Source organism: Salvelinus fontinalis, chromosome 37 (genome assembly GCF_029448725.1).
Source record: "Salvelinus fontinalis isolate EN_2023a chromosome 37, ASM2944872v1, whole genome shotgun sequence".
NCBI classification, from domain to species: Eukaryota; Metazoa; Chordata; class Actinopteri; order Salmoniformes; family Salmonidae; genus Salvelinus; species Salvelinus fontinalis.
In genome coordinates, this window is record NC_074701.1 from 6,260,652 (window position 1) to 6,275,841 (window position 15,190).

Genomic DNA, 15,190 nt, shown 5'->3' on the forward strand with positions numbered 1-15,190 from the left:
TCCATGGGTGTCTGCCTCTTTATTGCCTCTTTAAGTCCAGGAAGTCAACGGAGTACACTATGCCTGATTGGTCCCATAAAACTTGACAGGAGAGTCCTCATACTACCTCACACACTGTGTTTATTATAATTTAATAGCTGAGAGGAGATAAACTAATACAGGTGATACCTTTGGTGTATCATACACAGGGATTTAAAGCTTTATTTTTGCTTATATTTCAATACAACAAATGGCAGTGTGGGTTTCATTTATAAAACAGTCATTTTAAATACAGTTGTTATTTTTTTGTACATTTAATGTTGTAATTTTTTGGGGTGGTGTTTGTTGAATATTTGTGAGTAAAATAGGAATTGCTTCTCCAATTAACCAACGGAAAACTAAATTAGGTCGTTTTCATGGGAGCCTGATAGGATAAACTGTTTTGTTGAAGTGTCAAGATGCCTGGGTAGGCTACCTGGGTCATATTTATTAGGCGTCAAATAGAAGAAAACAGACTGAAATAGGGAGGGACTACTTGGACTTGTCCACGCTCATTTCTGTTTTCCATTACAAAACGTTTTAAAATGTTGCATGCCCTAATGAATATAACCCGGATCTATATGGAAACCACATTATATTGTTTTGATTGATGGCTTTTCCAGACTCTGATGCCAGTGAGAGTAACATGGTTAGGTGCTAAGGCAAGCTGGCATGAGCAGTGTTTGAAGATTTGGACTCTTATAATGTACTAGAGCCATAAAGAAATGGCAAGAGCCAATATTTCCCATGATGAAGACTGTGAGGCATTTGATTTGACGCCAACATTGGTCTAAAATGTTTCAGCCAAAATGAGAGCAAGCTGACCATTGACTTATGAAGCTGACAGACAGACATTCCAGTTTCGCATGTGAAGAACATGTTCCATTTGGTGCCGTGAGATTAAAGGAAAAGGAAAGGAAGTAAAAGCAGCTCCATTCAAAGCAAAGCGAAAAACAAAACAAAAAAACAAGCGCAGCAGTAAAAAAAACAAAAAAAAAACATGACCTAATCTATCATTCTTTCTCATTCTTTTTCATTGTTGGAACACTTAAGAAATGGGTTTCTTCTATTTCCTTGTAGAATCCTACGGTTCGTTAATTATGTATTCAGTCCATAGAGAAAGCATAGAGTACAAAGAGTCCATTTCATTGCTTCCTTGAACATGTCAAAAAAAAAGGGGGGGGAAAGGGGGAAATCAAAACAAATCCTACATCTATGTTACAGTGGTAGAGTAGACTGCTATCTTATGGGATGGGATGAGTGCATGCTGCTCTGACTGCTAGAAGAGATTGGCCTTCTTTTTCAAGCTGTTGCGTTTCCACAGTGGAAGCCTGTCAAACTCCTGGATCTCCATCCCAAAGATGTCAAAGAACGTTTCTGGGGCTAAGTGGCGCTAGAGTGAGAAGAGAGGTTGAGAAAAGAAGGAAGGGGGAAGGGGTATGTTGTGGTTAGCATTTACGCTCCTGTAAAGTCACTGAAAAACGCTCAAGAATCTATATGGAGCTGTGGATTCTGTACTTTCCTCACTAGGGTTTTTGTGTAGCATTCATGCACACAAAGTAGACAATCGAGTATCTATCATCACATGCAGAAATGAAATGATACCTCCAGTCTTGTTCTGTCCACCTCCCTGGGCAGTTTAGCTCGCCCTCTACTGGTTATCGTGAGCATTTCATATGGTACGACCTTCAAAGGGAGACACTCGTCAGTAATGGAAAGGGTTTGTGCTATTCTAGGCTCCTTGGAACGTCCCTACCCTATACCCTAACCTTAACCCCTATCCTTAACCATAACCCTTACCTAAACTTAACCCTTTAAAATGTCAACTTCAATGGGGTAGGGAAGTCCCAAGGATCCCGGATAGCAAAGTTCGTAAAGGAAGGCAATACTGAATCAAGCTTCAAAAGGAAACTGTTGAAAGATAGACCTAAGGGGCCATCAAACGGACTGAGGACCCCATTCAATCGAACCTGGATACTAGGTTTTTGAGATAAATGTAAAATAAAGCATTTTATGCTGTAAGAGTACATGATTCCACACATTCATTGCTGCAGACAGACATAGAGGTACCACAGAAACCGGGTATCCATGGTTGATTAGATAGGGCATCATTTTTACAGTTATAGCATGTTCAACACTGATAGTCTTGTCTGAGACAGCACTGGGTAGGGACAACAACTGTGACAGAAGATTGTGAGTGAGGGCTGTAAGAGGGCAGATGGGGCTGAAGAGCCTGGCGGCTTAATTATATGGGTATCAGTTGATAGGGAGGTGCATGATGCCTGTGTCGTTGTGTAGGTACATGCATTTGTGCCCGTATTATTAACAAAACATGTACACCACTGGTCAAAAGTACACCTACTCATTCAAGGGTTTTCTTTATTTTTACTATTTTCTACATTTTAGAATAATAGTGAAGACATCAAAACTATGAAATAACATTATGAATTATGTAGTAACCAAAAAAGTGTTAAACAAATCAAAATATATTTTATATTTGAGATTCTTCAAATAGCCACCCTTTGCATTCATGGCAGCTTTGCACACTCTTGGCATTCTCTCAACCAGCTTCATGAGGTACTCACCTGGAATGCATTTAACAGGAGTGCCTTCTTTAAAGTACATTTGTGGAATTTCTTTCCTTCTTAAAGCATTTGAGACAATCAGTTGTGTTGTGACAAGGGAGGGGTGGTATACAGAAGATAGCCCTATTTGGTAAAAGACCAAGTCCATATAATGGCAAGACCAGCTCAAATAAGCAAAGAGAAATGACAGGCCATCATTACTTTAGGACATGAAGGTCAGTTAATCAGGAACATTTCAAGAACTTGCAGTGCAGTCGCAAAAACCATCAAGCGCTCTGATGAAACTGGCTCTCATGAGGACCGCCACAGGAATGGAAGACCCAGAGTTCCCTCTACTGCAGAGGATACATTCATTAGAGTTACCAGCCTCAGAAATTGTAACCCAAATAAATGCTTCACAGAGTTCAAGTAACAGACACATCTTAACATCAGCTATTCAGAGGTGACTGTGTGAATCAGTCCTTCATGGCCGAATTGCTGCAAAGAAGCATCTACTAAAGGACACCAATAATAATAAGAAACTTGCTTGGGCCAACGAACACGAGCAATGGACATTAGACCGGTGGAAATTTGTCCTTTGGTCTGGAGTCCACATTGGAGATTTTTGGTTCCAACTGCCGTGTCTTTGTGAGACGCGGTGTGGGTGAACGGATGATCTCCACATGTGTATTTCCCACCCGTAAAGCGGGGGAGGTGTTATGGTGTGGGGGTGCTTTGCTGGTGACACTGTCTGTGATTTATTTAGAATTCAAGGCACATTTAACCAGCATGGCTACCATAGCATTCTGCAGCGATACGCCATCCCATCTAGTTTGGGCTTAGTGGGACTATCATTTGTATTTCAACAGGACCATGACCCAACACACCTTCAGGCTGTCTAAGGGCTATTTTACCAAGAAGGAGAGTGATGGAGTCCTGCATCAGATGACCTGGCCTCCATAATCCCCCGACCTCAACCCAATTGAGATGGTTTGGGATGAGTCGAACCGCAGAGTAAATTAAAAGCAGCCAAGAAGTATTCAGCATATGTGGGAACTCCTTCAAGACAGTTGGAAAAACATTCCAGGTGAAGCTGGTTGAGAGAATGCCAAGAGTGTGCAAAGCTGTCATCAAGGCAAAGGGTGGCTATTTGAAGAATCTCAAATATAAAATATGTTTTGATTTGTTTAACACTTTTTTGGTTACTACATGATTCCATATGTGTCATTTCATAGTTTTGATGTCTTCACTATTATTCTACAATGTAGAAAATAGTAAAATTAAAGAAAAACCCTTGAATGAGTAGGTGTTCTAAAACTTTTGACCGGTACTGCATATCAGGTAAAATGTGAATATGTTGGAATATCTGACTAGATAAATGGACAAGATTAGGCTGCAAATTCACATTTTCAGAGAACTAACTCTGACCCTAACATTTTGTAAGTAAGTAACAAAATAATACTGTAAGTTTTCAACAATTTTGTTCAATAAAATTCAAGTCCTGGAAAGCTGCAATACTGTGGGCTGTACAGCAAACATATGCTAAGGTCTAGTACACAAACAGACATGGATGAGATCCATTTGAATTTAGAGTGAGAGTTTTGCAAGATCTTACTGAAATACTCTAATAAGCAACAAGAGGAGTGATTTGTTTTCTTTTTTTCTCCACTATCTGGCCAACTCATAATAGCCACACCAATCATGAAAATCCAACAATGAAGGTATCTCTTCTTCATAAAGTATACCGTGATCAAAGTCATTTCAAATATACATTTGGTGTTGGATTTTCCACTGTATGCTACATACAGTCTATTTTGAAGCGATGTGTGAATGAACATGGAGAAGCTGGCATGCTAAGCGAGCGGTGACTCATTTCACTAGCTCCTGTCTGGACTTCAGCACAGCCACAGCCTCATGGGAGATGTAGTACTGTAGAGGGGCTGCCGTTGGTTCCAGGAACCCATGATGGAACTGACTACCAGCTGCATACTGTAGGTAAGTTAGTGGTGATATTATGAGACACACCACCCAGTCATGTACCTCAGAACTCACTCTCCACTGACTCAGCATATCCCTTTCTGTTGCATACAGCATATTCATTTTTGTAGTGAAGTCTATTTTAAAAACTTGGCATGTCAGTGAAATATACGAAAAAGCATAGGGCACATACAGCACTAGCTCTACATACAGCTCAGAGATCATCAGGTAAACAAAAAAAAATGATCAAGAAATAAGATACTTGCTTTTGGTTCCAACATATTAGGCATAGATACTCCCCTGTCCATTCTTGTTACTGCGGCACAGCCATCCCTTATGTGCTACAGGATAGAACATACACACACATGTAATATAGTGGTATGGAACTGAGATGTATCTAGCATAGCTATCTACTATAGCTACCACTAGCCCAGCAACTGTATCGTATTACTACTATATAGAGCAATATACTTGTAACATATGGTCACTGCAGTACGTTTGTCTGTCTCTTTGGGTAATGGGTTTCGGCTTTCAAAGATTGGCATTCTTTTCATACAATTCATCTCAATGGCCTCTACGCCTGTGACCCCTCCACCTCTCGCAGTCTAGAGGACTGTTACGGTTTGCAATTGAACATGTAACTAAAGCAGTGGTGTATGTGTTCCAAGGCAGGAGCATGCAGGATCACTGCAAAGCAATCACTACAGTTTGGAATAGCAAACAGTGATGCAGGCATTTAGCAGGACTGGGTTGACATTCAGGACAACATTAGGTTTGCAATCCTAGGAATAATGAGTGAGCAAACACATGCAAAATGAAAGGTATAATGAAAGGCAGTTGTGGATAAACAAATGAGAGACATACCTGAAACTCTGCAGTACAAAATGGGACAGAAAATGAGACTCACAGTTAATGTTTTTTCTCTACCATTTATCATTCATATCTGAAAGAAGGACTACATTATTTCCAAATAATTGGGTGCCTTATTATAAAACATATTGATGAATTATTTATGTGTGTAATCGGTTAAAGGTGCAATCTGGGATCTGGGAGGGGTTACATTTCCCAAGCCCCGTTTCTCATCTGTATGCCAAAACAAGTGCGGGGCTGTCATTTTGCTGAACTGCTAATCCCAAATTGTAGCTTTAAGAAGATTTAAATTGTGGAAGTAGCTGTGAATATAACCAGAGCTTTATTTGGTGAGCAACACTCACCTCTTCCTCCCCCACACATGTCCCCGTGGCTGTTGTACTGAGTGAAATCTGTGGACTGAGGCTGTGGAGGCAGAAACAGTATTTTAACAACAACGGTCACACATTTCTATGAACAATTTGATAAAAACAGACCGTTGTACAGGAGCAATTAGGGTTTAAGTGCCTTGCTCAAGGGCACATCAATAGATTTTTCACCTAGTCGGCTCAGAGATTCAAACCAGTGACCTTTTGGTTACTGTCACAACACTCTTAACCTCCAGGCTACCGGCTGCTGTCACAGTCTATATATACAGTGGGGCAAAAAAGTATTTAGTCAGCCACCAATTGTGCAAGTTCTCCCACTTAAAAAGATGAGAGAGGCATGTAATTTTCATTATAGCTACACTTCAACTATGACAGACAAAATGAGAAAAAAAATCCAGAAAATCACATTGTAGGATTTTTAATGAATTTATTTGCAAATTATGGTGGAAAATAAGTATTTGGTCACCTACAAAGCAAGATTTCTGGCTCTCACAGACCTGTAACTTCTTCTTTAAGAGGCTCCTCTGTCCTCCACTCGTTACCTGTATTAATGGCACCTGTTTGAACTTGTTATCAGTATAAAAGACACCTGTCCACAACCTCAAACAGTCACACTCCAAACTCCACTATGGCCAAGACCAAAGAGCTGTCAAAGGACACCAGAAACAAAATTGTAGACCTGCACCAGGCTGGGAAGACTGAATCTGCAATAGGTAAGCAGCTTGGTTTGAAGAAATCAACTGTGGGAGCAATTATTAGGAAATGGAAGACATACAAGACCACTGATAATCTCCCTCGATCTGGGGCTCCACGCAAGATCTCACCCCGTGGGGTCAAAATGATCACAAGAACGGTGAGCAAAAATCCCAGAACCACACGGGGGGACCTAGTGAATGACCTGCAGAGAGCTGGGACCAAAGTAACAAAGCCTACCATCAGTAACACACTCCGCCGCCAGGGACTCAAATCCTGCAGTGCCAGACGTGTCCGCCTGCTTAAGCCAGTACATGTCCAGGCCCGTCTGAAGTTTGCTAGAGAGCATTTGGATGATCCAGAAGAAGATTGGGAGAATGTCATATGGTCAGATGAAACCAAAATAGAACTTTTTGGTAAAAACTCAACTCGTCGTGTTTGGAGGACAAAGAATGCTGAGTTGCATCCAAAGAACACCATACCTACTGTAAAGCATGGGGGTGGAAACATCATGCTTTGGGGCTGTTTTTCTGCAAAGGGACCAGGACGACTGATCCGTGTAAAGGAAAGAATGAATGGGGCCACGTATCGTGAGATTTTGAGTGAAAACCTCCTTCCTCCTTGCAAGGGCATTGAAGATGAAACGTGGCTGGGTCTTTCAGCATGACAATGATCCCAAACACACCGCCCGGGCAACGAAGGAGTGGCTTCGTAAGAAGCATTTCAAGGTCCTGGAGTGGCCTAGCCATTCTCCAGATCTCAACCCCATAGAAAATCTTTGGAGGGAGTTGAAAGTCCATGTTGCCCAGCAACATCCCCAAAACATCACTGCTCTAGAGGAGATCTGCATGGAGGAATGGGCCAAAATGCCAGCAACAGTGTGTGAAAACCTTGTGAAGACTTACAGAAAACGTTTGACCTCTGTCATTGCCAACAAAAGGTATATAACAAAATATTGAGATAAAACTTTTGTTATTGACCAAATACTTATTTTTCACCATAATTTGCAAATAAATTCATTAAAAATCCTACAATGTGATTTTCTGGATTTTTTTCCTAATTTTGTCTGTCTCAGTTGAAGTGTCCCTATGATGAAAATTACAGGCCTCTCTCATTTTTTTAAGTGGGAGAACTTGCACAATTGGTGGCTGACTAAATACTTTTTTTGCCCCACTGTAAAAATATTGATTTGATCGATTTTTGGGGATTTAATCAAGTTGTGATATCTGATAGGTGTTTGATCTTACCCGGTGTAATCCATTTCGTCCATAACCAGGCAGCGAGGAAGTTTTGGAATCATCTGAAAAGTTGAAACTATGGTTAAGCATCATCATTTCGCTGAAACATCTAAACTCAATTTGGCTGCCCTTTAGTTTGAATTGTTCAAACACAGGAAATTTGCAAGTGGTAAAATCTCGGTGTTGAAGTAAAAAGTGTATAGTTTGTTTTCATATCTACGTTTCTACATGCACATTGATTGATTTTACACTATACAAATATAAGTAATGTATACTTTTCTAAACTAATCCAATCGGTAAGGGGTTGGATTTATTGCACCCGTTAATGAGATGGTTGTTCCAGCTTAGATGGTTTAGGTAGTCTTGTCTTTCAACATAGCGGTCATTCTTAAGGCAGATTGTGAGTCATAAAATATTCATATTTTTGGCCATCCTACCTCCCGCTGGAATTCATAATGACTTCACAAACCAACATATTGTGATTTGCAGGTCCGATATAACCCTGGCTTATCAGACCACAATGTCAATGTAACTAAAGGCCTTATGCAATTATATATGGAAATAAAGGATTTAGTTTTAATTCAGACACTTAGACAATCATTTGTTGAAGGCTTCAGGACTAGAAGTTAAGGAATGCAACAACCATGTGTCTGTAACTAACAAGCACAGTCATGGGAGGGTATCTCTCACATTCACTCAAAAGGCATGCTGTGAAAAATGTAAATAAGACTTTACACCCAACAGTGTTAAAACAAAACGGCAAAAAATACTGTAAAACTACATGTGTTATTCCTTAACACGAAAAAAGTGTAACAGCATCTACTCTAAGGTTTCAATTTATGTCGGAATTTGCAGCACCCCCATGGTGTTAGGGAACCAACACTCTAGATTTGTTAGTTTGTCAACACTGAAAAGTGTATGTTTTCCATGAATTTGGATGAAACCAGATCAAAGTTGCTTCTACATTGATAAAGTTTGATCATAAAGTTACTGGTCCCCTCCCTCGTGTCAAACACTTGGATTCAGGAGGCGGGATTATTAAGAACTTTTTGCAATATCACAAACAGCCTAATGTAACGATCATCGTATCGAAGGAGAAGACCAAGGTGCAGCGTGGTAAGTACTCATAATTACTTTTAATGAGTACTAACAAAACAACAAAAACGATAAACGAACAGTTCTGCCAGGTGAACATACACTAAACAGAAAACAACTACCCACAACCCATAGTGGGAAAACAGGCTACCTAAGTATGATTCTCAATCAGAGACGACGATCGACACCTGCCTCTGATTGAGAACCATACTAGGCCAAACACATAAAAATACAACGACTAGAACAAAACATAGAAAAACAACATAGAATGCCCACCCCAACTCACGCCCTGACCAACTAAAATAAAGACATGAAAAAGGAACTAAGGTCAGAACGTGACATCTAATTTGATTACACAAATGGTAACTTCTTATTCTCTTACCCAATTTAAATAAGTACCACCTTGTATTCAATGAAAAACCCTTGAGTCTTCTTGGGTATGACGACGCTACAGGCTTGGCACAAACTCCCCACCTGTATATGGGGAGTTTCTCCCATTCTAATTTGCAGATCCTCTCAAGCCTTGTCAGGTTTGATGGGGAGCATCGATGCACAGCTATTTTCAGGTCTCTCCAGAGATGTTTGATCAGGTTCAAGTCCGGGCTCTGGCTGGGCCACTCAAGGACATTGAGAGACTTGTCCCGAAGCCACTCCTGCAGTGTCTTGGCTGTGTGCTTAGGGTCGTTGTCTTGTTGGAAGGTGAACCTTCACCCTAGACTTGAGTGGTCCTGAGTGCTCTGGAGCAGGTTTTCATCAAGGATCTCTCTGTACCTTGCTCTGTTCATCTTTCCCTTGATCCTGACTAGTCTCCCAGACCCTAAAAACATCCCCACAGCATGATGCTGCCACCACCATGCTTCACCGTAGGGATGGTGCCAGGTTTCCTCCAGTCGTGACGCTTGGCATTCAGGCCAAAGAGTTCAATTTTGGTTTTATCAGACCAGAGAATCTTGTTTCTCATGGTCTGAAAGTCCTTTAGGTGCCTTTTGGCAAATTGAAAGAGGGCTGTCATGTGAATATTAGTGTGGAGTGGCTTCCGGCTGTTCACTCTACCATAAAGGCCTGATTGGTGGAGTGCTGCAGAGATGGTTGTCCTTCTGGAAGGTTCTCCCATCTCCACAGAGGAACTCTGGAGCTCTGTTAGAGTGACCATAGGGTTCTTGGTCACCTCCCTGACCAAGGCCCTTCTCCCCCGATTGCTCAGTTTGGCCAGGCGGCCAGCTCTAGAAAGATCCTTGGTGGCCACTGTGTTCTTGGGAACCTTCAATTCTGCATAAATATTTTGGTACCATTCCCCAGACCTGTGCCTCAACACAATCCTGTCTCGGGGCTCTTCGGATGATTCCTTGGACCTCATTGCCTGGTTTTTGCTCTGACATGCACTGTCAACTGTGGGACCTTATATAGACAGGTGTGTGCCTTTCCAAATCATGTCTAATCAATTGAATTTAACACAGGTGGACTCCAATCAAGTTGTAGAAACATCTCAACAGAATAGACCTGAGCTAAATTTCGAGTCTCATAGCAAAGGGTCTGAATTCTTAAATTAAATAAGGTATTTCTGTTTTTATTTTATTATGAAACTTGAAAAACAGTACTGACAATTCCATTTGGGCTAGCTAGCTAAATTATACAGTAAACATTGTGTCTATATTGATGCTTTGCAATAACCAAACAGTTGGTTAAACAAATTATTTTTGAAACCAAGATGTGATGTATGACAGGATTGGATTTTTCATGCAATTTCAATGTCGTTTGAGTTGCTTTAAGTATCAGCATTTGAGTTGCTTTGTGTATCAGCAAATTTGCTTGAGATACACTGCAGCACTGCTCACTGGGTCAATTTTGCTTGACATAGGTATTTTCAAGGAACCACCCGCCAAGGTAAGGTCTGTCTTTCAGACTTCCTGATAGTTTGACATGAGATAAATAAATGTAAAACATACTTTTTAGTTAAAAGCTAAATATATTCACGTCACCAAATAATTGATTAAAACACACTTTTTTGCAATGAAGTTCTACAGTAGACTCAACAGCACCATGGTGTAGCCGGAGGACAACTAGCTTCCCTCCTCCTCTCGGTACATTGACTTCAATACAAAACCTAGGAGGCTCATGATTCTAACCTCCTTCCACAGATTTACACAGTAATTATGACAACTTCCAGAGGACGTCCTCCAACTTATCAGAGCTCCAGCATAGCATGAACTGAAATGTTGTCCACCCAATCAAAGGATCAGAGAATAAATCTCGTACTGACAGCATAAGCTACAGCTAGCTAGGACTGCAGTTCATAAAATGTGGTAAGTAGTTGACTCAAAGAGAGAGAAAGACAAAAGTTGAACAATTTTGAACAAATTAATTTCTTCCAAAAAGAAGGAGAGGCAATAGAGAGAGAGATAGAGTCATTTTTCCCCCCTTTCAAATGTAGCTAGCTAGTTTAGCCTACTCAAACACCCTTCTCAAACAGAGGGGTGCTATGTTAGCTAGCTGGCTATGACTATCCAACACAACACTAGAACTCTTCCAAGTCAAGGTAAGCTTTTGGTTTTACAAATGTATTGCCACCGGGGCCCGCCGTTGTAAGTGATAAACGGCTTTACACTGTAATGTTACTGCATGATTGTAGCAGGTTTAATAACACGTTAGTTCTATTAGTTATGTTGACTATGACATTACTTTAGCTAATATGGTGACAACAATGGAGGCTGTGTGTAGCGGTTATGATATGGTTTGGCTTGGAAAGTTTTTTCGGCTATTCACATACAGCTGATGTGTTGTGCATTGAAGTCCACAAGCGAAGGGAAAAGGTGAGAGGAGGAGAGCGCATAGATGCAAGAAGGAATACAATGTGGCTGCTATGAAAGTGAACTGTGTTTACGTGTGATCAGGGGTGTATTCATACGTGTGATCAGGGGTGTTTCTTAAACGGAAGAAAACAGAACGAAACGGGGATAAACATACCTGAATTTGTCAAATAGAAACTCTCGTTTGCAACTGTTGGACTAATGATTATACCCTAGATCAGCTAGATGCAGGCAAGAGTGTGCAAGGCAGTATTGAACGTGTCACAGTCTGTCCATGTATCACTGTCTGTCTTCTCAAATTTTTCTCTGTGCATCTACGTTGTAAACTTTTAGTACTTTCAGAAAGTATTTATACCCCTTGATTTATTCCACATTTTGTTGTGTTACAGCTTGAATTCAACATTTATTTTCTCACCCATCTACACACAATACACCATAATGTTGGAGTGAAAACATGTTTTTGAAGTTTTTGCACATTTATTGAAAATTACGTTGTTTACATAAGTATTCACACCCCTGGGTCAATAAAGGTTAGTGTCACCTTTGGCAGCAATTACAGCTGGGAATCTTTCTGGGTAAGTCTCTAAGAGCTTTGCACACCTAGATTGTACAATATTTGCACATAAAAAAAAAAAAAAAAAATCTATGGCAAGAAAAAATTATTCAAACTGTCAAGATGGTTGTTAGACAGCCATTTTCTTGCCACAGATATTTCAGCCAATTTAAGTCAAAACTGTAACTAAGCCACCCAGGAACATTCAATGTCATCTTGGTAAACAGCTCCAGTGTATATTTGGCCTTGTGTTTTAGGTTGTTGTTCGGCTGAAAGGTGAACTGGTCTCCCAGTGTCTGGTGGAAAGCAGACTGAATCCTCTAGGATTTAGCTTTTTCTTAGCTCTATTGTGTTTCTTTTCATCCTGAAAAACTTCCCAGTCCTTAACGATACATACCAATAACATGATGCAGCCACCACTATGCTTGAAAATATGAAGAGTGGTACTCAGTGATGTGTTGGATTTGCAACACTTTGTATTCAGAACATAAAGTTAATTTCTTTGCCACATTCTTTGCAGTTTTACTTTAGGGCCTTGTTGCAAACAGGATGCAATGTTTTGGAATAATTTAGTTCTGGACAAGCTTCCTAATTTTCACTCGGTCATTTGGCTTAGTATTGTGGAGTAACTACTGTAAAATGTTGTTGATCCATCCTCAGTCTTCTCTTATCACAGCCATTGAACTGTAACTGTTTTAAAGTCGCCATTGGCCTCATGGTGAAATCCCTAAGCGGTTTCTTCCACTCTGGCAACTGAGTTAGGAAGTGCGCCTGTATTTTTGTAGTGACTGGGTGTATTGATACACCATCCAAAGTGTAATTAATAACTGCACCATGCTCAAAGGGATATTCAACCTATCTACCTATAGGTGCCCATCTTTGTGAGGCATTGGAAAACCTCCCTGGTCTTTGTGGTTGAATCTGTGTCTGAAATTCTCTGCTCGATGATGTACCTTACAATTATCTGTATGTGTGAGATACAGAGATGAGGTAATCATTAAAACAACATGTGAAACACTATTATTGCACACAGAGTGAGTCCATGCAAATTATAATGTGAATTGTTAAACCCATTTTTACTTCATTTTACTCCTGCACTTATTTAGTCTTGCCATAACAAATGGGTTGAATACTTATTGACTCAATGCATTTCAGATTTTCATTTTTTATTCATTTGTACAAAATAAAAATAAATGTAATTCCACTTTGACATTATGGGGTATTGTGTTTATGCCAGTGACACAAAATCTCAATTTAAATTCAGGCTGTAACACAACATTTTGGGGAAAAAGTTACTTTCTGAAGGCACTCTACCGTACACTAAGAAAGTGTTACATTTAACACTATTGGTGTTAAAACTCAGATCTTAAACGTGTTGTGTTCTGTTTATTTGATAGGGTTGCTTTTGAGGTTGGATCTGACCAGGATATTGTTAATTGGTTTACACCACACCAAAAGTCTTCAAAATGTTTTGCAGGGGAAAACAAAAAAAAATGTGTTTGTTGTATTGGACAAGTACAGATAGTAACTCTGTGTTTCAATCCATTTTGGATCGCTTTCTTCAGTATGGTACCTAAGGAACATGACCCTGGTTTACAGTTCATTTGATGTGGTTCTTCTAAACAACGTGCTTGTTTACTATATGGTGGGGTTAGTCAGAACATACCTCCGTCATAGTTGTTCTGCTGAGGTTCATAGCGCTGAGCTGATTGGCTGCGTGCATGACCTTCCCTGATCTGCTCCTTCTCATTCTCCTCTTTCATTATCAGCTTCCCCAAACCAGACTGGATCTGGGGACACACAGAACATATGGCAAAATACTTCACTTAAAGCCTGCGGGTATAATGCATTGTAAGACTTGTCATGAGCGTGTATAATGATATCGTCTAATGAATTTGATCTTATAATGATCCTGACTAAATACCAGCCATTTTGAGTCAGTTAAAAAGTTGATACATACAGAGACAAAACATAGTGTAAACCTTATTATAATACAGTATAAAGGCTTGTGCATGCTTATAACAAATTATGAAGCAGTATACTGTACCTGCAGGAATAACTTTTTATGACCATACAATAGTAGAGTAGAGCTGCCTACCTGTGTGTGTTTGTGGGTGTGATTGTGGACGTGAGTGTATGAATGTGGCTTCTCTAACCTTGTTGATTTGCTCCTCCTGGATTTGCTTTCTCTTCATAGCCTCCTCTTCCTCCTCTTCCCTAGACCGTCTCCTTCCTCCTTCTGAACCTTTGAGTGGCATAAACAACCCGCGAATAAGCCAACACACACATGCACACACACACACAGCAAAACACACACACACACAGGAACACACACAGGCACGCATGCACACACCCTTATAACTGTGTGTGTGTGTGAATTACAGGCATCTTGACTGAGAAGTAGTGCTAGATACAGTCAAACAAGACTGTAAAAAACTGTAACAGAAGCCATAATAGAATGCTTGCATCTGTGGACATCATATTCACAAAAGTACTGTACAGGATTTTTTAAAGGATTTAGAAAAGTACTGTAGGATTTATCTTTCCAGCAACAGGGGTGGGGGAGAACACAAATGCGAGACAGAGTTCACTAGACATAAACAAAGACAACACGAAAACAGTGAAACTACTCAGCTGCACAGAATGTTAACACAGAGAGTACAACAGTCTTCACAAGATGAGATTTTCAAACTATGAGTTTGATACACAGAACAACACGGTGTAAGAAGACAGATCAGTTTGAAGCCAGTCTCAGTTAGCTCTGTCCAAGTCATTTGTGAATGGTCGATTGATTGATTTTATAGGTAGCTGTACAGGAAGCTGTAAAGGAAAATGCAACTGAAGCTGTAGCAAGCAAAAAGTGACACGATGCCAACAACAACAGTCTTTCAAGGATACATTGTTCATCAGCATTGCACAAAATTCAGCAAAATAATTTAAAAATCTGTGTTCCAGAGAGTCAAATTGGGGTGAGAGCAGGGATGCAATAAAGCTTAGTGGTGATGTT

At 40.2% G+C, this 15,190-nt stretch overlaps 1 protein-coding gene across 17 annotated transcripts in view; it reads right to left on the reverse strand.

Annotated features, from left to right (window-relative positions):
• LOC129836016 (actin-binding LIM protein 1-like) overlaps positions 1-15,190 on the reverse strand; it is a 137,714-nt gene continuing 122,524 nt past the window's right edge. For 16 of the 17 annotated variants that reach the window (XM_055901750.1, XM_055901739.1, XM_055901735.1 and 13 more), the window contains 8 exons: positions 14,340-14,428; positions 13,850-13,973; positions 7,738-7,790; positions 5,774-5,834; positions 5,424-5,431; positions 4,826-4,900; positions 1,624-1,704; positions 1-1,411 (listed from right to left, as the gene is read on the reverse strand). In XM_055901750.1, the coding sequence (XP_055757725.1) occupies positions 1,298-1,411; positions 1,624-1,704; positions 4,826-4,900; positions 5,424-5,431; positions 5,774-5,834; positions 7,738-7,790; positions 13,850-13,973; positions 14,340-14,428 (605 nt within the window). In that variant the 3' untranslated portion in view covers positions 1-1,297. Of the gene's footprint in view, positions 1,412-1,623; positions 1,705-4,825; positions 4,901-5,423; positions 5,432-5,773; positions 5,835-7,737; positions 7,791-13,849; positions 13,974-14,339; positions 14,429-15,190 lie in introns of those variants that run through there. The other variant, XM_055901741.1, reaches the window with a different exon arrangement.